Source organism: Dromiciops gliroides, chromosome 3 (assembly GCF_019393635.1).
Source record: "Dromiciops gliroides isolate mDroGli1 chromosome 3, mDroGli1.pri, whole genome shotgun sequence".
Classification (NCBI taxonomy): domain Eukaryota; kingdom Metazoa; phylum Chordata; class Mammalia; order Microbiotheria; family Microbiotheriidae; genus Dromiciops; species Dromiciops gliroides.
In genome coordinates, this window is record NC_057863.1 from 68,107,408 (window position 1) to 68,131,636 (window position 24,229).

Consider the following 24,229-nt stretch of genomic DNA (forward strand, 5'->3'; position numbering starts at 1 on the left):
CCACACCTAGAAGTTTTGCTACTTCAAATGCACCCAGGGTTAAAGCTGACATCTTTATTTAGCATCCCAAACTGAACTGATCTTCTCACACACTTCTGGACACACATACATATCCATGGCTCCTCCCTCTATCTTCCCTTATCCCCTGGAACACCATTTCTCTTTTCTGGACATGAAACCCTGGGCTCCCTCGAATCCTTTCCCTGTCTCCCTTGAAGAATCCACACCACCCTTTCTCACCCTAACCAGTTTTCAGGCTCATCTGACATCTTCTCTATCCACACTCTCCATTCTTTCCCCTAGTTCAAGTCCTCATTCCCCCTCACAGAGAATATCACAATAGCTTCCCAGCTGGACTTCTTGCATTTATTCTCATCCCTTTCTAACCCAACATGCATACCGAGGAGAAATCAACAATCTGCAGTGGCTCTCTACTGCCTACAGAATAAGGTCCAACCTGCTTATCCTAGCATTCAAGGCCTTCTGTGATCTGGTTCCAATCTACCTTTTTCTAGCTTTGTTTCCTACTTTCTTTCATTTACTCCTCTTGCTTTGTTCACAGATCCCCCTGCCTGAAATATCCTGAACCCACTCAATTTCCCACCAGAAATATTCTGTCCTTCCTTTCTGCTCCTGAAGCACTTGGTCACTCTCCTATATCAAATCACATTGTTTTTAATGGATTTTTGTGTATCTGTCCTATCTTCCCAATGGGTTATAAACTTCTTGAAGACAGATTCTAAGTCATTCATTGTCTCTCCCTGAGTGGCCTCATACAATGGCTTGCATGAAATTGATGCTTAATAAAGGTTTGAGTTTAATCACATTTTAACTCTTTTTTTGAATGTTTTGTCCTAAAACCAAGGAATTTTAGGGCTGAAAAGCACTCGAAGGACCAACTAATCCAGCCTCACCATTTTACGTATGATGAGAGAGGCGCAGTGACAAGGTCTTAGAGGTAGTTAGTGACAAAACTAAGGTCTCTTCCTTCCCAGCCTTTCCCATCCCCTTATTTAATTTTTTTTTATTTTTTAAAAGAATATTTTGATAAATATTTCCTCTTATAATTTCACTTTCTATGCTCAGAACTAAAAGAAAATTTAGTTGGACTACCAATGATGATGTATGTCAATCTACTTCTGCTGGTGGACTTGGCTGCCAAGAGCCAGCCTGCCTTGAAAGACGAGGCTAAGGGAGAAAGTGGGGAGAGACAGGCAAAGGTAAAAGAGGAGAAATCATCAAAGGCCTAAGGGCAGATGGTACCAAGGAGGAATACTGTCTCACCTGTCCCCTTGGACTCCCCATTACCCTCACGTCCCTCCCTAGCAGATTTCATGGCTGAGGGGGCAGTTTTCATCACTATGAAAGGTTCTCAGGCGTGGCCTGCACATTTTAGCATCTACCACCCTCAGTGCCTAAGCTGCCCTGTGTGAAAGGAGGTACCATTTAAGCAGACCACTGAAGGAGACTCCAAGAGAGAGGGGCAAATGGTGGTTCCAGGATACCATAGACAACAGGCTTGGCCTCATCCCTCCAGTGGCAGGTGTAGAAGTGGGCGAGGTTTGGATAGCTCTCCTAGGGAAAACCCTGTATGTTGGGGTGGTGGAACAGGGCCACAGCCTCAGAATAGGTTTGGTCATTGTGGGCTCAGGGAGGACGGAGGACTGGGAAAAGGGTCTGGAGTTGATGGTATAGGTAGTCGGTTAACTGGTAGAAATGCAGCTTATATGCCCCAGTCTTGGCTCTTTAAATGCAAAACCTTTTGACCCTCACCCACGCCCTCAGGTTGTCCATCTCTGAACTTTCATCGATGTTAGCGGCCCTGACAATAGGATCTGAAGGAAGAAGCATCATGTATATAGGGGAGGAAGGAAAGATGCAACAGAGGAGACGAGTCAGACAGAAGCTGAGAGGCCGTCTGGTTGTAATGAGGTCAAAGCTCAATTGGGGTGGAGGTCTGGAATGGGGGAGGGAGGGATTGGAGATGAGGTCCTGGGTGGAAGTCAGGAAGGTCACTCTGCTTTGAGGGTTGGTCATCGTAACGCCAGGCACATCTCTGAGCAATAAGATGTCTCATCAGTGAAGAGGCTGGATCCATTTCTAGGCTGGGGGAAATCCCTAGGCTTCCCCTCATCCCCATGGTATCAGATGGACCTCCTCTCCAGTTTTTACACTGGCATGTGGAGCTCATTATATTCATCCTGGCCATCTTCATCAAAGTTGGGTTCAGATTCTTCAAAGTCCAGCTGTTTGAGGAAGGGGGTGGGGCAGGGAAGAAGAGAAAGAAGGGACAGAATTCAATGCTCTCCTGGGTCCTGACCTTTCCATCCACAGCTTCCTCTTTCCCCCTCCCCTGGTACTTTTTCACTGCCTGCATTTCCCCAAGTCTCTAGTTCTCCCAAATCTTCTAACCTTTCAAACCTTCCCCTACCCCTCTCCCCAGACCTCCAGATGACACCACTCTTTGATGCCTGGTTCCCGGCAACCTCACAATGTCATCTCCTGTTCCTCCATATTCTCACCGCCTGAAGTTCCCTCTCTTGAAAAATTCGAGGCAGCAGGCAATGCCTCAGGGGTACCGTGAGCAGCAGCACAAAGGGAAAGGCCAATGAAGCGGATGTGGACTTGACCACCCAGAGAAGTGCAATGCAAAACAGCTGGATAAGGGTAAATAGGTGCATACGCCAAGTCTTCACCTTTGGGGAGGCAGAGAAGAAAGAGAGGCATCAGGGCTTTGGCTCTCCAGCCAGGTCCACATCTTGCTTAAATAACATATGTTGGGGACACCCATCTCCCAACTTATCCCCGACATCTATCAGGAGAATGTAAGCTCTTTGGGGGCAAAGGCCACCTCACTTTTGTATTTGTATCTCCAGTGGTCTGCCCCATAGTCCTGGGCCAGGCCGGGTGCTTAACAAGTATGTGTTAATTGATCGATGGATTGATTTGCCCCAAGCTCTTCTCCATCTCTAGCCCAGACTCCCCTCTCTCCCATCCCTTGTGCTCTCCCCGCCTCCCCAGCGTCCCGCACCTTGGTCACATAGGGCTCGTCGGGATGGTGTTTGGCAGGCATAAAGATGAGGAGTACGCGCTGTGAGAGCTCTATCCCTGACAGAGAGGTGACCCCCATGTAGAGGAAAACTCCAAACAGCACTGCCAGCGGGATGCGACGCAGCACTGGCCCTACCACTATGGACAGGCCTAGAGGAGAGGAGGGGACACTGACCCACACTTATCACTCCATGAAGCCCCGTAATGATGCCTGAGATGGGCGAGGGAAGAAGGTTGGCAAACAGGATGGGGAACAATGTGGTGGCTCACAGACTGTAGGGGACACAGTGAGGAAGTCGAGAAAGGAGTTGGGAAGAATGAGCTTGGAGATCCACAGACAGTGCTGAGAGGAGGAAGGATGAACCCCAGGTAAGCTCATAGCAGGAGGCAGGTTTGGAAGACCAAGACAGGTTTTGTAGGGGTGGACTGAGAGACCAAAGGCTTGGGTGGGGCGGGGGGGGGGGGGGGAGGGGGGAGGATGAAGCAAAGAAACTCACCCACAAGGCAGGCAACGAGGAATCCCGTGACCCGCTGCTCCCTGACCATTTTGATCTGGGGCTTTTCTCCAGGTGCAATGCCCGAGCGCATAACAGTCAGTGCATTAACATGGGTGACAGATCGGACAGTGGCAGCCGTGAGCCAGGGGAGCCCAAAGAGCCCACACAGACCACCCAGAGAGCCGATCAGCAACAGGTCGAGGTGGAAACCTGAACCCTTGCGCAGCCGACGAGCCTTCTGGCTGACAATGAGCCTGCCAGGGGTTGGAGGCACAACGTTAACTCCATGCCAGGGGGTTAGGGAGAAGAGGGGGCAGACAGAACATGGGGGACAGGACAAGGTAAGAAAGGTTTGGGGAGAAAGAAAAATTCCCTCTGCAATACAGCTACATCTTCCATTTTAGCTTCTCAGATGCTGAGAAGGATTTTCTCCCACTGAAGACTGCTCAGTTCCCTGCTTTCTCGGTTCTGGGTCTTTGCTCACACTGTTCCCCATGCCCAGGATGCCACCACAGTCCCATAACCCTGACCCCAACTGTCGGATCCCTACCCTTTCTTTAAAGCCCAACTCAAGTGCCACCTCTTCCTGGAGGCTCTCCTCAATCCCTCAGTTGGTGATGATTTTCTTGGACCCTCTGGACCTCAAATAGAGACACCTTAGGCCTGCCTTAGGCACACATGGATTACAGTTTGTTTACGCCTCCTCCATCCCCCCCACTAGACTGAGAGCACAAGGACAAGAACTATATCTTAGCACAGCTTTCTATCTCTCCCAAAACCATGCACGACAATCTTTACGTAGGGTGGTACATGATAAATGTTCTAATTCAAATGATATATGTGATATTTGATAAGAATCTAAGCCAAACTGATAAACCATGGACATCAGCAGTACATAAACACGAATACAGATACTCGGCCAAAATGAAATTTAAAATGTGTGTTGTGTGTATCCCATCTCCCCCCTCCCCCCGCCGGAGTCCCAACTCTACCACTGAGTCCAGGTCTCAACCCTAAAACCGAAACCCAGACACTCACACCCTTGATGCCCCTTCCTGGCCCCTTGCTTCAACCCTAGGCTCCTTCCACCCTTCCCCTGCCCCCCTCACGCAGTGATCTGTGTCTCCATGAAGATGAGAATGAAGACGAGGAGAGCCGGGACAGCGGCCGCCACCATCATCCAAGGCGGGAAGGGTCGAGCACTTCCCATGGGTGGGATGAACCAATCGCGCTTATCCGGGGAAGTCACTGAGAGCCCGGTGGGGACAGTCAGTTTCTGTGGGGTTGGAAGGACCAAGGCTTGTAGTGCCCCCACTGCTTCCTCAGTGATACTCTGTGCAAGCATCCACTCGAAGCTTATCAGAGCAACAATCCCCTTAGAGGACCAGTCTTAGGGCCCATAGAGAACTCTACACCAAGCACAGTGATCCAGGACTCCCTTCCTCCTCTCTCAATAGTCCTTTGGTCTCAATGCTTCCATCATGTTCTTGCAGTGACCCCTCCTCCATCTGGCCTTCCAGACATCCCCCGCCCTTCCTCCCACCTCCACACACCTCAGCTACAGATCTACTGACTCAGTGCTAGGGTTTGGTTGACCCTTCTGGAGAATGACCAAAAACCTGGGGGGTGGAAAAGGAGGAGACAGGAATGGAGGGAATGAGGAACAGCTATTTCTGAAACATGAAAACCATATAAGGCCCCTCTTGGGCACACCTCAACTCAGATCAACCCCGTGTAATAACAGGCAATTCATTGCCCTTAACATTAGAATGAGAATGGTCAACCTGGCTTCTCAGGTACTATGGATACCTAAGGGCACAATGTATTGCAAACAGCAGGTGTCTAATAACTATTTGCTGTGTTGAATTAAATTGGAGATGTTTTTTAAAAACAGCCTCTAAGGTAGGAAGAGAGCTGGGAATGGAGGGAAGGAAGCAAGACAGAGTGATGTTTCCTCACCTGGGTATAGGTGTCAATGATAAAGAAGTCCACCAAAACCATCACCAGAATGGAGATTGGGACCCCAAAGTCCCCAATAATTCGGCGCACCTTGTGGAAGAAGGGTAAAACCAGAGTGAAAAAGGGACAGAGAGCACGGATGAGACACGAGAGACAGGCGGTGTGGGGCTAAGAGAGGAACGCCCACCCTCTTCTCTCTGGAGTCTGAACCCCGGGGTCCACATGCTTAAGACAGCCCCTACTCAGAAACCCATAGCCAAGCACAGACTTCCATCCAGCGTCAGACACCCCCGATAACACTTTGAGGAAAGTGACATACAGCTAGCTAGAGGCTAACGTTTCCACGTGGACTGGACCTGGGCCCACCCAAGAGAAGTCCTAAGGAAGTCTAACCCCCCTTTCCCCATTCCCTGGCCCCTAACCCAGGTCACCTGGGCCCAGTGCCCACCTTTCCCCCCAGAAAGCGACTGTTCCTGAATTTCCGCAGGAAGTAGGCAATAAAGAAAGTCCCCAGCATGAGGATGAGGGATATCAGTGCAGTGTTGGGCTGGTTCCGGGGGCCTGGTGGGCCCTCCGTGGGGGGCAGAGCACTTGAATTCAGATCTAGGCTATACTCTACTGCCTTTTCCAATTCCGAATCTGGAGGGTAGGATCTCCGTATAGGATGCTCTTTAAACACCTGTGCGGGTGAAAATGTCATACAGATTCATCACACACTCTGGTGCAGCTCTAGGCCTTCACATACAACCCTGCAGGGGAGCGCATCCCTCTCACACCCACAAACCTCTGCTAGCCATCATAACAACTGTACAAGTGGCTGTGACCAGCAATGTGTCATTACACACCCATAAAGGTGAGTCCCCATCAGGAAACTTCCTATCCAATGTCTTGCACTCTAACTGTGAAGTTGTGACACCCCATGTGCAGGAGGGGTAGGCATCACAGCCCATCCCCAAGACATACCTCCCATCTCTTCTCCCAGGCCCTCTGGCTGACCTCCCCAGTGCCTAGGCCAACCATTGCCATGCTTTCTCTCCCAGGCTTTCTAGAGGCACCTCCCCCTCGCTCCCCACCCTTTGCTCATTTTCCCCATCCCTTCACCAGTCCCTGCCCGCTCTCCACCTTATAGAGCTTGTTAAAAGTCTCATAGATGAAGATGAGGGAGATGAGAAAGGCAAAGATCTCCTGGGTGAAGGGTGAGATGTATCGGACGAGGAAGCTGCCCTCCGCGGCCACCAGTATAATCACAAAGATAGCGAGCCAGAGGCCAACCCAAAACCGGCCTGTGAGGTACTCCAGCTGCTGAGCGTTGCAGAACTGGGGGCACGTGAAGAATGTAAGGTCACCCATAGGAGGCCCACCAGGCAGAATTGGGGGGGAGGGAGGGAGGTTCTATAGATGGAGGAAGACTAGCAGAGGGCACAGGATGGAGGGGTGGGGGGGTCTACATAGTGGCCAAGGGGGTGGGGCACAGAAAGGTCACTGGACAGATTGTGGGGAGATGGGGGGACAGCAGGGGGGTCACCTTGAAAAAAGCTTCCTCAAAGACCAGCAAGGGTCCCGAGAAGCCCACCACGAGCAGTGGCTGGGCACTCAGGAGGGAGAAGAGAACACCGATCCCAGCTGTGGCGACCACCATCTCTGACACACCCATCAGCCCCTCAGTCTTCTCCCCTGGGGTTGGGCAGGGGGTTAGTGTGGCAGCCAGCCCCCCTCAGCCCCCCAGCATCTTAGCCCCACCTTACTCAAGCCCCTCTCCCCCCTCAGTTTTCAGGTTCCCCCCTGGCAGAAGTGGAGGCCCCTTCTCTACCCCCCAGGGTGGCAGCCAACCCCACAATCCTCCAATCCTCTCTCACCCAGCAGCCCCCCAAAGGTGAGGGCTGGGCTCAGGGCTGCAAAGTAGATAAAAAGCACAGCAGCCAAGCACTGGGAGTGCATGGCATCCATCAGGTCACTGCAGTAGAAGGGATACCGCCGCCTCACATCTCGGAAAACTCCCCCAAACACGTAGCCTGTCCGTTTAAGGGGGTCATCCTCCGGGGCACCATCGGAGCCTGATGACGTCACTGACATCTCTGAGGGGACAAAGGAGTCAAGAGATCACCAGCTCCACAAGGTGGCTAGTCTAGTGTCAGCGCTGACAGCCTGGGGGGGGCGGGGGGTGCAGAGGAAGTCTCAAGAACCGGAGGAAGATCAAGGGATGGAAGAAAGAAGACTGGATTTGTAACCAAAGAAATCAGGTTTAAATCCTAGCTCTGCTCCCTGAGAGACCATGCGTACACAGGCGCACACTCACACAAATATGCGCGCGCGCACACGCACACCTTTGTCTCTCTACGTCAAAGGAAGGAAGAGGTGTAACTTGATGGTCTAAGGTCCCTTTTCGAGCTCCAAATCTTCCAGTCCCTGGGATTAGACTGATCACTGCATCTGGGCATTCTTAGGGCAAAGCATCCAGGGAGGTTAGGGCAGAGCCTCCAAAGGACAGCGCCTGGGAATTGGGACTTGGGGATCTGGGCCCGGGCTCTGACCTTTTCCTGGAAGACTGGGCACGCTCTGGGTGGCCACCTGGACCTTGCTCTCCTCCCGCTCCTTCCGCTTCCTGAGCAGCTCCCGCTGGAAGGAAGCCACCGACCGGAGCAGATCGCGCCCCTCCACCTCAGATGGCGGGATCACAATGCTGCAATCCAAGAACTCACTAATGGCACCCAGCAGATCCTGCCGATCGTCCGCCTGATACGCAGCCTCGTGGAACAGCTTTGGAACAGAAGAGCCAGGAGTTTGAGGAGGTAGCAGCAGCAGAGAGGCCACTCATGTATCTTCTAATCACCAACCCATCCATCCATGCCCCATCTCAGCAGCGCTACCCACATGTGCTTCCGGACCCGGCCGTGAAGCGGCCAGGGGGACCACGGCAATGACAATGAATCTGGTCTTTGAGGGGAAGAGAAAAAGGGCTCGGAGAAATCAAAAGGAAATAGAGACCAAGGGGGCCTGACAATTATGAATGATGGAACTTTAGGACCCTATAAAAACCTGGTCCCAGGAGGATGAGTGTAAACCAGTGGAGTCAAACTCCGATAGGAACAAAAGCTGCTAAATCATACATAAGGATCCCTTCGGGCCCCATATTGGCTTGGATAACTATGTATCAACATTAACTGTGTTTTACTGTATTCTTTATTTTGTTCAATATTTCCCAGTTACATTTTTTTTTCTTCCAGAGCAATGGGGGTTAAGTGACTTGCCCAGGGTCACACAGCTAGTAAGTGTCAAGTGTCTGAGGACGTATTTGAACTCAGGTCCTCCTGAATCCAGGGTGGGTGCTTTATCCACTGCACCACCTACCTGCCCCTTCCCAATTACATTTTAATCTAGTTCATGAATTTGGGAGTTTTGTGGACCCCATGGAGCAGGCCATGGGTTTGACACCTCTGGTATAAACCCGCCTCTTTCTGGAGGGGTTTAGGAGGAGCTTGGGACCAGGAAGAGTTTGGAAGAAGGACCTGACCTTGTCAGACATGAGAGTCGCGATGGAGCGGCCCAGTTCATGGTAGTCGGTGCTGGTCTCTTTCGGCCCCAGCATCACAAAGATGAAACGGACGGGCACGGGGACCTCAAGGACAGATTCCAGGAGCACGGCCTCGTTCAGCCGGACAAAAGCCGCAGCAGGCTGTTCCAAAAAAGGGACAGAGCCTAGGGAGCAGGGAGAGAAGCAGTCTATGGGGAATGGGATGCTGGGCATGGGAGAAAGAAGTGGGGCAGAGCCCAAGGGATAGTGGAAGAAGAGACGAGCATTCAAGAATAAAAGGTGCTGCCCTGGAAAGAGACAGAGAGTAGAGAACTGGGCAAAAGCATGAGGAAGACAGGTAGGAAGAGAAACGGGGGCCCAGAGCCAATGGTTTAAGTTCAAAGTTGGCACCATCGGCACCATCAGCTCAGGCCACAGCACGCAGCTGGGGCAGGAAAAGGCTGCCCTCAGTGGTAAGAACCAGAAAGCCAAAGTCTCAGAGAAAATGCAGGAATTGTAGCATACACGTGCGCATGTGTGCGCATGTGTGCGCACGTGTGCACACGCGAGCACGCACACACACACACACACACACACACACACACACACACACACACCCCTCCCAGCTCTCCCTAACCCGTCTCACCCACAAGCACAACTGTGGCTTCAGCATCCTCGGGTATCTTCTCCAGAAGCTTCAGGCTTTTCCCTCGGTGGCCATCTCCCCCAGGGACGTGCAGGGGCTTCTGAGGATACAGAGCAAAGATTAGGGCTGGGACCCAAGCCTAGGATCACGACGTCTGATTATGCTCTTAACCCTAGCCCATGTCAAGGAACTCTCCAATGGAGGAAGAATACACGCTGTTTCATTCTTTGTATTTGAATCCCCAAATGTCTAGCAGAATGCCTGGAACACAGCAGGTATTTCATAAGCGTTTGCTGACTGACTGATTGACTGTACCCTGTGGTATAGATGAAAGAGTATACTGGATTCAGAAAATGACCTGGCGGGCAGCTAGGTGGCACAGTGGATAGAGCACCGGCCCTGGAGTCAGGAGTACCTGAGTTCAAATCTGGCCTCAGACACTTAACACTTACTAGCTACGTGACCCTGGACAAGTCACTTAACCCCAATTGCCTCACTAAAAAAGAAAGAAAGAAAGAAAGAAAGAAAGAAAGAAAGAAAGAAAGAAAGAAAGAAAGAAAGAAAGAAAGAAAGAAAGAAAGAAAGAAAGAAAGAAAGAAAGAAAGAAAGAAAGAAAGAAAATGACCTGGATTCAAATCCCACCTCTGATAGGCATTTTCTATATGGCTGAAGGTTTCTCCAGGCTTCAGTCTCTTATTCAATAAAATGATGAAGTTGAAAAAGACAAGAGCTGAAGTGATGGTTAAAAGTAGCTAGAGAAGTTACCTTTCTTGAAGTTAAAATATTGCAAATAAATATTCATATCTTCATGTTATTATTTATTAAATCCATTAATGAATTGTATAGACCCAATTAACTGCTGTTTGTTGAAGCCTAAGATATTCGGCATTTTGATAGAGAGAGAGAGATAAGCAACTGTTCTTGGGAAAAGATGTTTCTCCAGTTTATTAAATAAATAGTATTTAATACACTGGGTTGGGAGCTCTAAGGTAACTGGTTAATTAATGAGAAAGAGGTTACAATTTTAGTAATTAAAAAAAGTAATGTTCAGCATATCCTTGGATTACCTTAGAACCCAGGAGGACTAGAACATCTATGGTTAACTAGTCAGGTAGCAGGCTGAAGAGTGGGCCATTCCACTTAGGATATGAGGGAATATGATCAACTCCAAAACCTCCCATATGTGTTTTCTTTATTTTTCTTCTTTAATTAGAGCATTGAATTAAATAAGCAGTAATGTCTCCTGAAATTTGAAATTCAATGATCCTGCTTCTCAGGATGCAGGCTAAGAGAAAGAATTAACCATATGGTGTTAACAGGAAAAGCAAAGGACCGGCCGTCAGAAAACATGGGTCCCAGTCAAAGCTCCTACTACCTATGTGATCTGAGGTTCATCTAGCTTCTTCATTTGGAAAACAAAAGAGTGACTTGCTTTCTATTTATGGGAATTGATGTGAAGAAGGCAAATTGCGAATGTGAAGGGGCTGTGGAAATGAAAGGTATCTGACCCCAGTTCTGCCATTTTGTAGTCACACAGACTCAGGTAGTCCCTTAACCCCTCTGGGCTTCAGTGTCCTCCTCAAGAATCTGTGGCTTTGTTTGGGGGGGGGGGTCCCTCACTGGTGCACATTACTGCCTCTCTTTGACTTAACAGATGGCTTTCAAGAATTTCTGAGACCGAAAAATTCATCACCCTCTGGGCCAAGCTGGTGATGCACCTGAGATGCCTGTGCTAATCCATATGGAGGGTCTGCAGGCTCTCAGTCAATCTGCAAACATGTCACGATCACTAGGGGAAAGATGGCGGTGTCATCACCCTTGAGCACATCTCTCATCTGGACAATTGCAAGCTGTCTCATTTTATCATTTAACCATTTCATGGCATACATCATCTACCCAAGCAGAAAGTGAGTGCTGTGAGGTCAGTGACTACATCCTCATATAATATGACTTTAAACAACGCATTCCTTCACTCAAACCCAATTGAAGATCCCTACATTTGTCTCTGACTCGACCAAGGGTCAGAGTTTGAAGGGGAGCCACTAACCTCTCTGCCGTCAGGATCATGGGGCCAGAGTGGAGCCGGTTCACTGAGGTCATCTCCCATGGTGGGGGCTGCAGTGTCAGGAATGTGGCCTGGAGGTGGGTGATGATTCCCCAGCATGGAGTTCACGCTGGAGCTTGATGGGTTTCGGGGGAAAAAGCTTCCCTCTTTGTCATCATTAGGGTGGCTGGGCAGGGGACGAGAAGAGAATATAAAGGGTTTGATCCCATATGACATCTTCCCTTCTGCTTGTCTACTCCCCATGCCATCCCCACCATGTTCCTTGCCTGTCCCGCCCTTCCACACATACACACACATTCTGTGTGTATGTGTGTGTGTCTCTGTCTCTGTGTCTCTTTCTCCTCTCTCTGTCTCCCTCTATCTCTCTGTCTCTCCCCTCTCCCCCCTCTTTTCTCTCTGTCTCTGTGTGTGTGTCTGTCTCTCCCCCCCTTTTCTCTGTCTGTCTCTGTGTCTGTGTCTCTCTGTCTCTCCCCTCTTCTAACTCTTTTCTCTGTCTCTCGGTCTCTCCCCTCTTTTCTGTCTGTCTCTATCTCTCTATCTGTGTGTGTGTGTCCATCTGTCTCTCCCCTCTCCGCCCTCTTTTCTCCGTCTCTGTCTCTGTTTCTCTCTGTCTCTCCCCTCTCCCCCCTCTTTTCTCTCTGTTTCTCTCTGTCTCCCCTCTCCCCCCTCTTTTCTTTCTGTCTCTGTCTCTGTCTCTCCCCTCTTTTCTCTCTATCTCTCTATCTGTGTCTGTCTGTCTGTCTGTCTGTCTGTCTGTCTGTCTCTCTCTCTCTCTCTCTCTCTCTCTCTCTCACCTGTGTTTTAGTAACAATGTACGCAGTACACTTGCTCGGTCCTCAGGCCGGATTTGGTCTGACACAATCATCGTTTCCACTACAAGGTGTGCGATGCCAGGCAGGGTAGTCTGCTCTAGGTCCAAGAGGGTGGCCCCTGAGAGGACAAGTGGTCAGACAAGGATGATATGGGAAGAGGAGTGTGTAGGCTGATGGGGAAGGGCTCAGAAATAACCTCCTTACCAGTCCTGACCCTTTGATCTGAAGAAGACACTAGCATCCAGTGCTGGGTTCTTAACCCTCTCATCCCTCAAGACACCCATAGTCCCACTGAGTCAGGCATTTGAGAGTCTATCTTAGGGGGCAGCTAGGTGGCGCAGTGCATAGAGCACCGGCCCTGGATTCAGGAGGAGCTGAGTTCAAATCCAGCCTCAGACACTTAACACTTACTAGCTGTGTGACCCTGGGCAAGTCATTTAACCCCAATTGCCTCACTTTAAAAAAAAATGAAAAAAGAGAGTCTAGCTTCTACTCTACAGTATAGCAGGAATTATAATCATGGGTATAAGACAGAAATAGCTCAAGAGAAACGGGCAGCCTTGCACAAGGGCAAAATCTAAGGATGATAACAAGATAATCCTGTCCCTAAAATAAGTTTCTGCCCACTGGCTAAAGCCTGCATTTGAGCTTCATTCCCCTGGCTGAAATCTTTGACCCTAGTTAAAATAGAAATCCTCCCTGAGGGAGATCAAACATTATACTGTATTTCTTAGTATCACACAATTTGAGTCACGAAATCTAATCCCGTCATTTTATAAATGAAGAAACTGAGGCCCAGAAAATTTAAGTAACTTGTCCAAGGTCACACAGATAGTAAGAAAAGGAGAGCCAAGACTTAAACCCAGTTTCTTAGATGCCCCCCCCAGTCCAACACTGCAATACCTTGATATGAATAAATTTATCAGACTCTTTCCTAAGAGTGGATTTTTTAAAAAGGAGAGAAAGAAGAAATATATGGAGGGTATAGCCTGAACTAAACAGGAGCATGGAGAGGGAAAATATGGGACACAGGGGAAAGAACCAAACAGAAATATTGCAATACCATATAACTTTAGAGAGGGTCACTCTACCTCCCTACCTCCCATCTCAGATTGAATCCATCATAGCAGTGACAGCCATGGTTGGTCCTCTCATTGGAGCATTTGGTAAGATGACAAAAGACCTGGATTCTAATTCTTATTCTGCCATTATCAAGCTACTTAAACTTTCTCAGTTCATTTCATCTCTAAATCTCAGTTTCTTCAGCTGTAAATTGGGAATAAAAGTCAAACCTGTGTAGTTTTTACCTAATTCAATTGATCAATAATCACTTACTAAGTACTTGCTATATGGCAGGGGAAAATAATATAAAGAGCAAATTTGAAAAACATGAAGCATGAAGGGGCAGCTAGGTGGCACACTGGATAAAGCACCGGCCCTGGATTCAGGAGTACCTGAGTTCAAATCCAGCCTCAAACACTTGACACTTACTAGCTGTGTGACCTTGGGCAAGTCACTTAACCCTCATTACCCCACAAAAAAAAAAGAAGGAAAAAAAAAAGAAAAGTAAAAAGAAAAACATGAAGCATGATGGAAATGTGTGGAAGTGGCATTAGTATTAAGAAGAGTAGTTACGGGACAGCTAGGTGGTGCAGTGGATAGAGCACCGGCCCTGGAGTCAGGAGTACCTGAGTTCAAATCCGGCCTCAGACACTTAATACTTAACTAGCTGTGTGACCCTGGGCAAGTCACTTAACCCCAATTGCCTCACTAAAAAAAAAAAAAAAGAAGAGTAGTTACAATAATTGCCCCATGATCCTCACTCAGTAAGGAATGAGAGTGGCCCACACAACTGGTCCTGAACATGAGCATCAATTATCTTATGCAAGAACATAATCCTAGGTCCCAAGCATACCACGCTGTAGTGGAAATGGAACTAGTTCTAGAAAAGGAGGCCCAGAGTTCAAATCCCAGCTCTGATTTTTTTTTTAAACCCCAGCTCTGCTGTCAACTATATGACTTTGGACAAATTCCCTGGCTTGTCTGGGCCTTACAGTCTTTATTAGGAGAATGAGGGGGTTCAGGGACAACTAGGTAGCACAGTGGATAGAGCACCGGCCCTGGAGTCAAGAGGACCTGAGTTCAAATCCAGCCTCAGACACTTGACACTTACTAGCTGTGTGACCCTGGGCAAGTCACTTAACCCCAATTGCCTCACCAAAAAAAAAAGAATGAGGGGGTTAGACTAGATGACCCCAGAGGTCTCTTCCAGTTCTAAATGGATGGTTTTAAGATCCAAATATCAGTCCAACCTGGGACTCATCATTTATCTCCTCCCAGAAGCCCTCCATTGTTAGTGACCAATGAATTAGGAAGAGGTGACAGGCTAGGATACAAGGAAGACAAACAGAAGGGATGGACAAGCGTTGAGGAGGAGAGTGAGGCGAGGGTTCCCCACACAGCATGGGAGGAGGAGGAGGAGGAACACCTTACCATGGGCGATGGTTTTCCTGAGCTCCAGAAGGCTGCGGAAAGACAGTGAAGCGACGTGGGGCTTGCCCCAACGCTTGGTCTCCTCTTCCACATCCTCCTCAAACTTGATCCAGCGAGCAGTCTCACGCCATTGAGGCTCCTGGGCCTTATCCAGCATGAGCTCATTCAGTTCCACAAACACCTGGGGAAGAAAAGAGAGGAGCCGATGTGCCCTCTTTGGAAGGCTGAGTTCGGACGTCATTTCTGAGACTCACTACCCAGCTGACCTTGGGCAAGTCATTGGGCCTCAGTTTCCCCATCTGTAAAATGAGGAGACTGAGTAAGATGGAATCTGAGGTCCCTTCCAGTTCTAGGTATATGGTCCTATGAGTAGAGTTGAGGGAAGAATCATCAAGGTCAGCACCAGGGAGAGGGAAGATGGGGAGAGAAGCATGAGAAGTAGAATCTTAGTAAGAGGGGGGAGTCACAAAGAGAAAAAAAAGTCTTGAAATAAAGCAAACTGGCACTATCCTAATGCAGAATGAACTGTCTGTCAATAGCCAATAAACACGGGCAGCTAGGTGGTGCAGCGGATGAAGCTCCGGCCCTGGAGTCAGGAGGACTTGAGTTCAAATCCGGCCTCAGGTACTTTACACTTACTAGCTGTGTGACCCTGGGCAAGTCACTTAACCCCCACTATCCCGCAAAAAAAAAAAAAAAAGAAAGAAAAAGTCAATAAACATTTTTTAAACACCAGGCACTAATGTGTTATATGCCAGACACTGAGCTAAAAGCTGCCTTGAGGAGAGGATATTGGGAAAGGAAGGGCTTTCCCCCCACCCCCGCCCCCAAGAAAGGTCTTCAGGCAAAATCCAGTCATTTCTTATATTGAAGACAGGATTCCTGGACAGGGAAGGCTTGAACTGGAGGGGTTCTGAGGTCCCTTCCAATTCTGAGCATCTAATATTTGGAGGGAGGGAAGGGAATCAATCAATTCACAAGTAATAAGTAGGGGTCAGGGACAGCTAGGTAGCGCAGTGGATAGAACACTGGCCCTGGAGTCAGGAGGACCTGAGTTCAAATCCGGCCTCAAACACTTGATACTGACTAGCTGTGTGACCCTGGGCAAGTCACTTATCCCCAATTGCCTCACAATAAATGAATGAATGAATGAATGAATGAATGAATGAATGAATGAATGAATAAATGAATGAATAAATAAATAAATAAGGGTCTACTAGACTGGCTAGGTGCTGTGGATACACAAAGAATCAGTCTCTATCCTCCACAAGCTCCCATTCTAATGAAGGAGATAAGGACAGACAAATATTCGCAGAATAGGTATAAAGAATAAATACACAGAAATTACATATAAGATCATTGGAGAGAATCGGCACTGGCAGCTATGGGGCAGGGGTTGTCAGGAAAAGATTCATGGAGAAAGTGGTGCTTGACCCGTGCCTTGAAGAAAGAGAAAGGGATTCTGTGAGACAGAAGTGAGGAAAGGGGACGATCCAGGCATGGGGGGGATGGCCAATGGGAGGACAAAGAGACAGAGCCAGAACATTATGTGTGGAGAACAAAGAGAAGGCAAGTCAGGATCACAAGAGTACAGGATGAGGCTGGAAAGATAGCCAGACTGTGTAGGGCTTTACAAGGTGGACACAAAAAGGTGGGGAGGGTCAGCTTCAGACCAATCTGCCCTGAGCTCCCCATACCTCATGAGGTCTCCGATCCAGTTTCTTTTTTTTCTTTTTCCTCCTCAAAATAGGAGCCAAGCCTCCTGGGCTACTTCTCCCAATCTGGGTCCGGGAGGGCTTCTTCACCAGATGCCTCCGAACCCCGGGGTTGTCCTCCAACCGATGACCTAGGGGGAAAAAGGGAAGTTGTTGACTCAAGAAAGGTCAAGGAATCAGATCCTTGGAAGCACAGTCAAGTCCACTCCAGTTATCCTGCCAAGATACTCGCAGTGACCCCCAAGCCTACCTGTCCTTCAAGCACAGGCTGAAGGAATATCCCAAGTCTAACACAGTCTAATTCTACAGTCTTGCCTTCCTCTATCCATACAGTGGATTCACATCCCTGCTGATCCATTTGAAATCTACAAATGACCTTCAGCCTCAGTCCCCCTTGACTGTATCTTGGGATTTTTAGGATGCTATATTGACCTCATCCCTTACCCCGGACCCATTCCCTGCCTGCCCCCCAAACCTGCTTCCTAGAAGAGGACGGAATGGTAACTCACAAGCCAGTCCCCTAGCCATGGGGCTCAGATGACCCTGGATCAATTCCCACAGGTCATAATCCTCAAACTCCAGCACAAAAGCCTCAAGGTCCTGCGAGGTCTGATATTCCTGGAGGGGGGAGCCCAGAGGCCCCCAGGCACCCAGGCCAGCCTCAGTCCTGGTGGTCGGAGCTCCATTCTGCTCTGCCTCCTCCGGCATACTTAACATGACCCCCTTGTGACTGACTGGCATAGCTTAGTGCTATGACCACATGCCCACCCTGTCTGGCCCCAAGTCTTCACACTCAGGGTCCACACTGAGGGTGGAGGGAGGAGGGAGAAGGGAGAGCAGGCCTATCTATAAATGGTGGGTTCTCCGAACCCAATGTGCCCCCAGCTCCCAGCACTGCTTCCTAGTACCAGAAGCTCCAACCTGGGCCCTTTAAACATGCCCTTCTATCCCTGCCCCCCCCCCCCACATCCTGCTGTTGCCATCGGACGGATTGTTCCTGCCCCTGTCCTCAGGCCCTGGCTACTTTCCATGACGTGTCTGTGCTCAAAGCAGCAGCGCTCCCCCCACCCCAGACCCCGCCTACATGTCATGGTTGTGAGAGGGAGGGAGGAGAAGAGAGGGTGTGGTCAGTGAGGCCCTTGCCCAGGGCATGGAGCTTCATGGGTGATGACAGGTGGTACAGAAAGCAGGCTACTGATAATAAAGAGAGAATGTGCATAGGCCCAAGAGAAGCCAAGGAGAGGAAGGGAGAGGAGAGAAAAGGGCAAATGGGGTGGGGGGGGAGGAAGGGAGGGGGAGAGGAAGGGAGGAGGAAAGAGGGGGAAAGGGGGGAGGGGGGAGAGAGAAGAAGGGGAAGGGAGGGAGGGGACAACAGAAGGTGAAGGACAGTGTGTCAAATAGAGCGATAACTCGGAATAATAAAAACGGGTATTTATATAGCTCCTGGAGATTTGCAAAGTACTTTCCATATTTTATCTCACTGGATCTTCCCAAGCACCCTATAAAGCATCCATTTTACAGGTGAGGAAAGGAAAGGTCAGAGAGAAGCTGAGTGTCTTCACAATAGCTCGCATCGACGCAGCGCTTTGAGGTCTGCAAAGGGCTGTGCATACATTATCTCAATAGAGCCTCCCAACTCTACGGAGTGGGTGCCGCTATTGTCCCCATTTTACAGACAGGGAAACTGAGGCTGGTGGAGGCAAAGTGACTTTTGCAGGGTCATACAGCTCACAAATGCCCAAGATTGGAACCCACTCCTTCCTGACTCCAAGCCCAGCAAGGCCCTTCTGCATGAGTCTAAGGGATGAGGCCCAGGAGGGGGCTCTCACTCACTCTTCATGTCATCCAGGTCAGCAGAACCAAGCATCTGAGCCTCAGCCTCATCGGTGGGCACCTGCTGTTCCAGGCTGCCCCGGCTTTCCAAGGCACTACCAGGGCGCAGACGCTCCCGCAGGTCATAACTTGCCGATGGACTCCACGGCCTGGCCTTCTCATCCATGGCTCGAGGGGTCCGGGGCCAGGGAACGGGGGGACTGGGAGAAGAGTATAGCTGGGGCAGGGAGCTGGGGTGGAGAAGAGGCCCCTGCTCCCCTCACCTGCACTCTCTGGGAAAGGTCGCAACAAGTTTCGGGGATAATTCAGACCCTTCCAAGAGCCCAGAGCTGAACTCTCCAAGCACGGAAGAGCCCCTTGATCTCTTCCCACCCAACGGAGAAGGAAGGTCGGGGATGAAACAGCCACTAAGTGGCCACTTGTCTTGGGGAGGAAAATCTTCTCCCAAAGGTCAAGGAAGGAAGGTGAGAAGGGCAGTGCTCTCCCCCACCTCTTCTCCCTCTTTCCTGTCTCCTCCTCCTCATTCTCCCCAGTGTGCTCTCCTCTCCTCTCCTCTCCTCTCGCCATACTTTCTTCTCTCATCCAATTCCATTTTCTTCCTCCTTTCCCATCCCATTCTACCCCTTCCCCTCCTTTTTCCTCTCGTCTCCTCCTCTCTCTTCTTTGTTCAATATTCCGCATTTCTTATATTCCTCAATATTAGAGATCAGAATTTGAGGGTGGATGCCAGAGCACGACCTTTCCCCCCGGCTTCTCCGGGGGGCCCAGGCTCTAAGACCTAGAGAATCTAGAGGAGGGGAGAAGCCAGGGAGGGGAAGTTGTACAGCCGGACAAGGAGTAAGGGTAGAAAAGAGGCCCGTGTGCCTCTGTCGCCACTCCCAACCCTACAGAAAAGAACCTCTCTCCAAGGTGGGGTGTGGAGGTGTGGCATATCCTTGGCCTGGTCACTCTGCAGTTCTGGGGAAGGGTCCAGTCCCTGAGGAAGTGACCGAGTTAGTGACGGATACCTGCTGGAGTGTTCAGAGTCACGGTCCAGGCCCAGTCCAGGCTGAGACAAGGACTTTGTGGAGAGACTCTTCCGTGGGTTGCCCACACTGTCATCATCATCACTCCCAATGGAGAACTGGGGGTCAACAGGAGGAAGCCTTAGAGCTGTGCTCCCTGTTCTGACTGCCCACTCAGCCCCAGAGCCACACCCGCTTCAGTTTCCCTCTGTCCCTTGAGCCTTTACTCCCTCCTCCCCTCCCTGGCCATTCAACCATTATGACCCCTTACTGCACTGTGCATCCAACCCTGCCCCACATACCATCACCTCGACACCACTCCATGCCCACCTCAGCTCCCAGGGAAGTCACTCTCACCTTGGCTCTGCTTGAGGACCCTGAAGGCAAGGGTTCCTGGTCCAAAGTCTCTGCCTCAGACTCCCCTTCTTCCTCCTCCTCCTCCTCCTCCTCCTCTTCCTCCTCTGCCCCAACTCCCCCTTCCTCTTGGATGGGAGGGGTCCCTTCAGACGGGGGAGCAGAGGTTTTCTCCTTCCTCCCCTTTCTTCTGTCCCGACGGGCAGAGGTGGTGGACAGCCGACGACACTTGTGTGGGGGAGGCAGTCGAGCTGACAGCGGGTGGTGTGTGTGGTGGGATGTGTGACGGTGAACTGAGATTGTAGGGAGAGTCGGCCTCAGGCCCCTGCCCTGGGACAACAACCTCCACCCCCAAAACACCTTACCTTAGCCACAATTCCTAGAACCCTCCTCCCAAGAACCTAACATCTTTCTTAGACCCACACACTACCTTTTCCCTCTAGCTCAAGACAAGAGAGCTCCCCATTCCCCCTTCAGTTGTGTCCAGGCCCCTGTGACCCGATAAAGGATTAAACGAGTCAGGAGTCCAGGTGGGGAGACAAGGAGCGGAGAGAAAGCAGGTATCAGGAAGGAGAGAAATGGAGAACCAGTGAGGAGCTGACAAGAAATGGGTACTGACAGAGCCCAGGACAAAGGAGAGACAGATGGGGAGACAGAAAAGATGGGGGAGAGAAGGGGGCAGATGAAAAGGAACTGGCCACAGAGATTGTAGGCCTACACCTCACTACTAAGTCTAGCACTCCTACAGTGGAGAATGTGGTGAGGCCGTGTGGTTCACCGCCACATAGTAGCCAGCACAATGGCCAGCAAATAATGGCATGGAGTGACTGAGATTAGGTGGTGGCAGTGATGCTGATGATTGTGATAACGGTGATGATGTTGGTGAGAATGATGAGAACAGGCTGGGGTCTCTAGGGCTACGCACACTCAAAGTCTCTCTCGCTGTAGCTCCGGCTTGGTTTTTCAGGGTCCCAGTCAGGGGGTTTGCTGATCAGGTCCCCAAACCTTCGGACAGCCAAGGTCTTTCCCAAGTCATCATCTTCTTCTCTGTCAGGGCTCAGGGGGGGCTCTTCCAATGGCACCCGAACCTACAGAGCCCAGACATCCTCTTCCTAAGTATCCCTGATCTGGACACACCTGGAAGACACTCAGGCCTGGATCCTGGATCCACCTTTGAGTCAGAGCCGCAGACCCTGCTCAGCCTTCCTCAGAACTGACCTAAAAGCCAGTTGCTTCCATTTGAGCTCTCTAGAACCCCTACTTCTTTCTCTACAACACCCTATCCCGTGGTGGCTCGTCTTCCCCTCCCCCAGGATCACCCCTCGGATGACCTCCCCCCACCCCCCAGCCGCTGTTCCCTTCCTCTCCCAGACCCCAATGCACCCACATCTGTGACAAACTCTTTCACCTGGGGTAGCGGAGAGGCGCCCCCGGGAGGTGGGATCAATCCGTTAGCCATCGCTTTGGGCTTGGGGGTGGGTCCGTGTCGGTCTCTGTCACTGATGGGGGACAGGATCTAAGTGGGAAGGTCTGAGGGTTGAAGGAGCAGAGGTGAAGAAAACAGTATCAGGACAAGGGCACCATCCCCACCCCGGCAGAGTCAAAAATTCTCTCTGGCATCTGCACTGCTTCCTCCACCGTCACCCCACCTCCCCACTCCACCCCACCCCACCCCACCCCACACATGCACTCCCTTCCCTGCCCCCATCCCTCCACGCTCGCTGGGCCCCCGCCCCCGCCCAAGGAAGGGAAGCCGGGGCGCCCTCCCCGCCCCCCATTCCCATGACCTTCTCCCCCGCTCCCCCTTCCGCAGTCCGTCTCCTCTCCACCAGGCTCGGGCTCAGGTTCGGACCCCGGCCTGGAGAGCCCCCAGCCCCATCCTCCCGCCACGCCCCGCATCCGGTCCCCTAGCCCCCGCTCCTCCTCCTCCTCTCTCCCCTCTCCTCCCGCCCCCCACAGCGGTACCTCGGGGCTCCGGAGCCGGCAGCGACGGGGGCCCGGAGCTTCCCATCTCCCTCCCTCCCACGCTCCGCTTCGGGGCCTCCAGGCGCCGGTGCAACCTCTGGCGGAGCCGGAGCCCAGCCGGAGCCAAGCCGGGCTGGCCGGGCGGCACTGGGCAGACAGACGCAGGCGCCCGAGCCCGCACCCCGCACCCGCAGCCCCGCACCCGCAGCCCCGCGGCTCCACCTCCTCAGTCCCCGCCCGGCGCAGCAGCTCAGCTGAGCCTCGGCCCGTTACAATGAGAGCGAGATGGGGTCGTGACTCACACCACGCGGCCCGAACTAGCTCCCCGCCTGCACGCTCCCGGAGCCCGCCGCAGGCTTCACCCCTCCAGGCCCCAAGCCCGGCGCACTGATGTCCCCGGGACATCAGTCTTAGTTACAGCTCAGGGGGCCTTCAATTCCCACAATCCCCCAAACACACCCCCTTACCCACTGCAGAGGAACCCCCTTCTATGCCCCCACTGCCACATAATTCATAAATAACCCCCCCAGTTTGTGTCTCATCTCTAGCTAGATCCAATCCTGTCCCTCCCCCCAAAATAAATAAAACTTCTTTATTCACTTCTTATCAAAGAGAAAGTACCATTCATCTTGCCCCTGTCCAACCCACAAGGTTGTCCTTTGGAAACAGCTGTCATAGTGAGAAAAACAGATCTTCAGAAAACCTGGTTTCTCATTCCAACACTGTTTATTATTTGTGTTACTTTGGAAGAAACCACCTCTGTGAGCCTCAGTTTCCCTCTCTGCATAATAAGGACGGCATAATACTTGTCCTGCCTACCTTTACAGGATGATCATGGAAAATGCACCCTACAATACTTGAGAGTTGTAAATAGAAGGAATTGTTAATTCTCGAAGAAGTTTCTAAAGGACTAGCGTTTGGGAAAGATGCTCTCAGTCCCAAAGGAATGGAAGCTGGCTCTTAGCTGGCCTTAGACAAGTTGCTCCTGCTCTCTTCATTTCCATTTTCTCAACTGAAAAGTGAGGAGAGTTAGACTAATTGATCCTAGAAAGTCTCTGCTAGCTCTAAATTCTGTATTCCTCTGAAGACTTTTGGTGGAAGGAGACCCAACTGCAGTAAATTCTCAAAGTAGGAAGATACCTCAATCCAACTTGAACAAAAATCTCCTCTACCACATTCCCAACAAGTTCCCATCCAGTCTTCTCTGGAAGACTCCTAGTGAGGGAAAACGCTCCACCTCCCCAAGCAAGCCCATTCTCCTCCCAATTCTTTTGTCCAGAACCTGAGTATAGGTAGGTATTCTGGTGGGAAAACTCCATGCATCAATTCAGACTAGCAACTTTTCCTCAGATTTTAGTCTTAGAGAATTATCTGGGTGCACAGGGAAGTTCAATGACTTGGCCAGGGCCCATAGCCCATCGATGAGTCAGAATCTAGACTTGAGGCCAGATCTCGATTCTGAAGACCCTTCTCTATCCACTACACCAAGGTGCCTCTCATTCCACTCTAAGAAAGCTATAATTGTTAGGAAGTTTTTATTTATATCAATCCTTAACCTTGGGAAGGGGGCAGGATAGGGAGGGAGGGAATGAGAGAGGGATAGAATTCGTAACTCAAAACTTTAAATAAAACATAAATAAGTGAATGAATGAATGAATGAATAAACAAACAAATAAATAAATAACTGAATAAATAAAATTAAATAAATATTTATAGCAGGCCTTTACATATTCAGCTTTTAACCAGGGTTCTGTTGTGTCTCTGAGACCAAACAGAAAGACCTCTCTCCCTGATGAAGTGTAATCTCTTTTCCACATAACAATCTTTTGAATATTTGAAGACATATTATCATGTCCCCACTAAAGTTTTCTTTTTTTCCAGGTTAAACAAACCCAGTTTCTCGCCTTCCTCTAGATGGACATTCTGTAGATTACTAATATATCTCATTAAAATGTTAAGCATCACAGAGTTGGGCACATATGCCATCCCTAAGGCATGCCACTAAAAACTTCCTTCCAAATTGATATTGAACCATTAATGACTATCTTTGGGTCCAGTCATTCAACCACTTCTGGAGCCTCCTAATTGTAATATCATCTAGGCCACATCTTTTCACTTCTTCCCAAGAGATTAATCTGAGACACTCTGTCAAATGTTTTGCTAAAATCTATTATCTGCATTATTCCCTTGGTCTGCCAGTATTAATTCTGTTGAGAAAGGAAATGATGTTAGGTTGGCATGACATCTTTGATGGAGCCACACTGGCATTGTGATCATTACTTGGATTATTGCCAGTCATTTCTTTAGCAATACATTCCAGAATT

At 50.2% G+C, this 24,229-nt stretch overlaps 1 protein-coding gene across 3 annotated transcripts; it reads right to left on the minus strand.

Moving 5' to 3' along the window:
* Positions 1 to 1,907: 1,907 nt before the first annotated feature.
* On the minus strand, positions 1,908 to 22,330 carry SLC4A3 (solute carrier family 4 member 3). Of its 3 annotated transcripts, none has more exons than XM_043996164.1 (23): positions 22,208 to 22,330; positions 21,349 to 21,470; positions 20,866 to 21,028; positions 19,944 to 20,233; positions 19,590 to 19,705; positions 18,583 to 18,782; positions 16,732 to 16,880; positions 15,035 to 15,215; positions 12,524 to 12,659; positions 11,712 to 11,895; positions 9,665 to 9,764; positions 9,019 to 9,203; positions 8,039 to 8,264; positions 7,364 to 7,582; positions 7,033 to 7,181; positions 6,630 to 6,824; positions 5,956 to 6,186; positions 5,508 to 5,597; positions 4,658 to 4,824; positions 3,549 to 3,802; positions 3,032 to 3,201; positions 2,523 to 2,696; positions 1,908 to 2,246 (listed from the first exon to the last, which is right to left on the minus strand). In XM_043996164.1, exons 2-23 carry the CDS (start codon positions 21,397 to 21,399, stop codon positions 2,169 to 2,171), a joined length of 3,708 nt encoding a protein of 1,235 aa, XP_043852099.1. In that variant the 5' UTR covers positions 21,400 to 21,470; positions 22,208 to 22,330; the 3' UTR covers positions 1,908 to 2,168. The 3 variants fall into 3 exon arrangements, with proteins under 3 accessions (XP_043852099.1, XP_043852098.1, XP_043852100.1); XM_043996163.1 differs by lacking the exon at positions 22,208 to 22,330 and adding an exon at positions 21,906 to 22,130; XM_043996165.1 differs by lacking the exons at positions 1,908 to 2,246; positions 2,523 to 2,696; positions 3,032 to 3,201; positions 22,208 to 22,330 and adding exons at positions 4,099 to 4,211; positions 21,906 to 22,132 and having other exon boundaries at positions 3,665 to 3,802.
* Between the last annotated feature and the right edge of the window lie 1,899 nt (positions 22,331 to 24,229).

Bases quoted from the DNA above. Each gene is read 5' to 3' on its own strand.
- SLC4A3 (XM_043996164.1), bottom strand. From the start codon at position 21,399: ATGGCTAACGGATTGATCCCACCTCCCGGGGGCGCCTCTCCGCTACCC. The intron at 6,187-6,629 runs GTGGAGAGCGGG...TCACCCGCACAG, and splicing joins CTTTTAACAAGCTCTATAAG to GTGTTTAAAGAGCATCCTAT. The intron at 2,697-3,031 runs GTGCGGGACGCT...GCCTCCCCAAAG, and splicing joins ACGAGCCCTATGTGACCAAG to GTGAAGACTTGGCGTATGCA.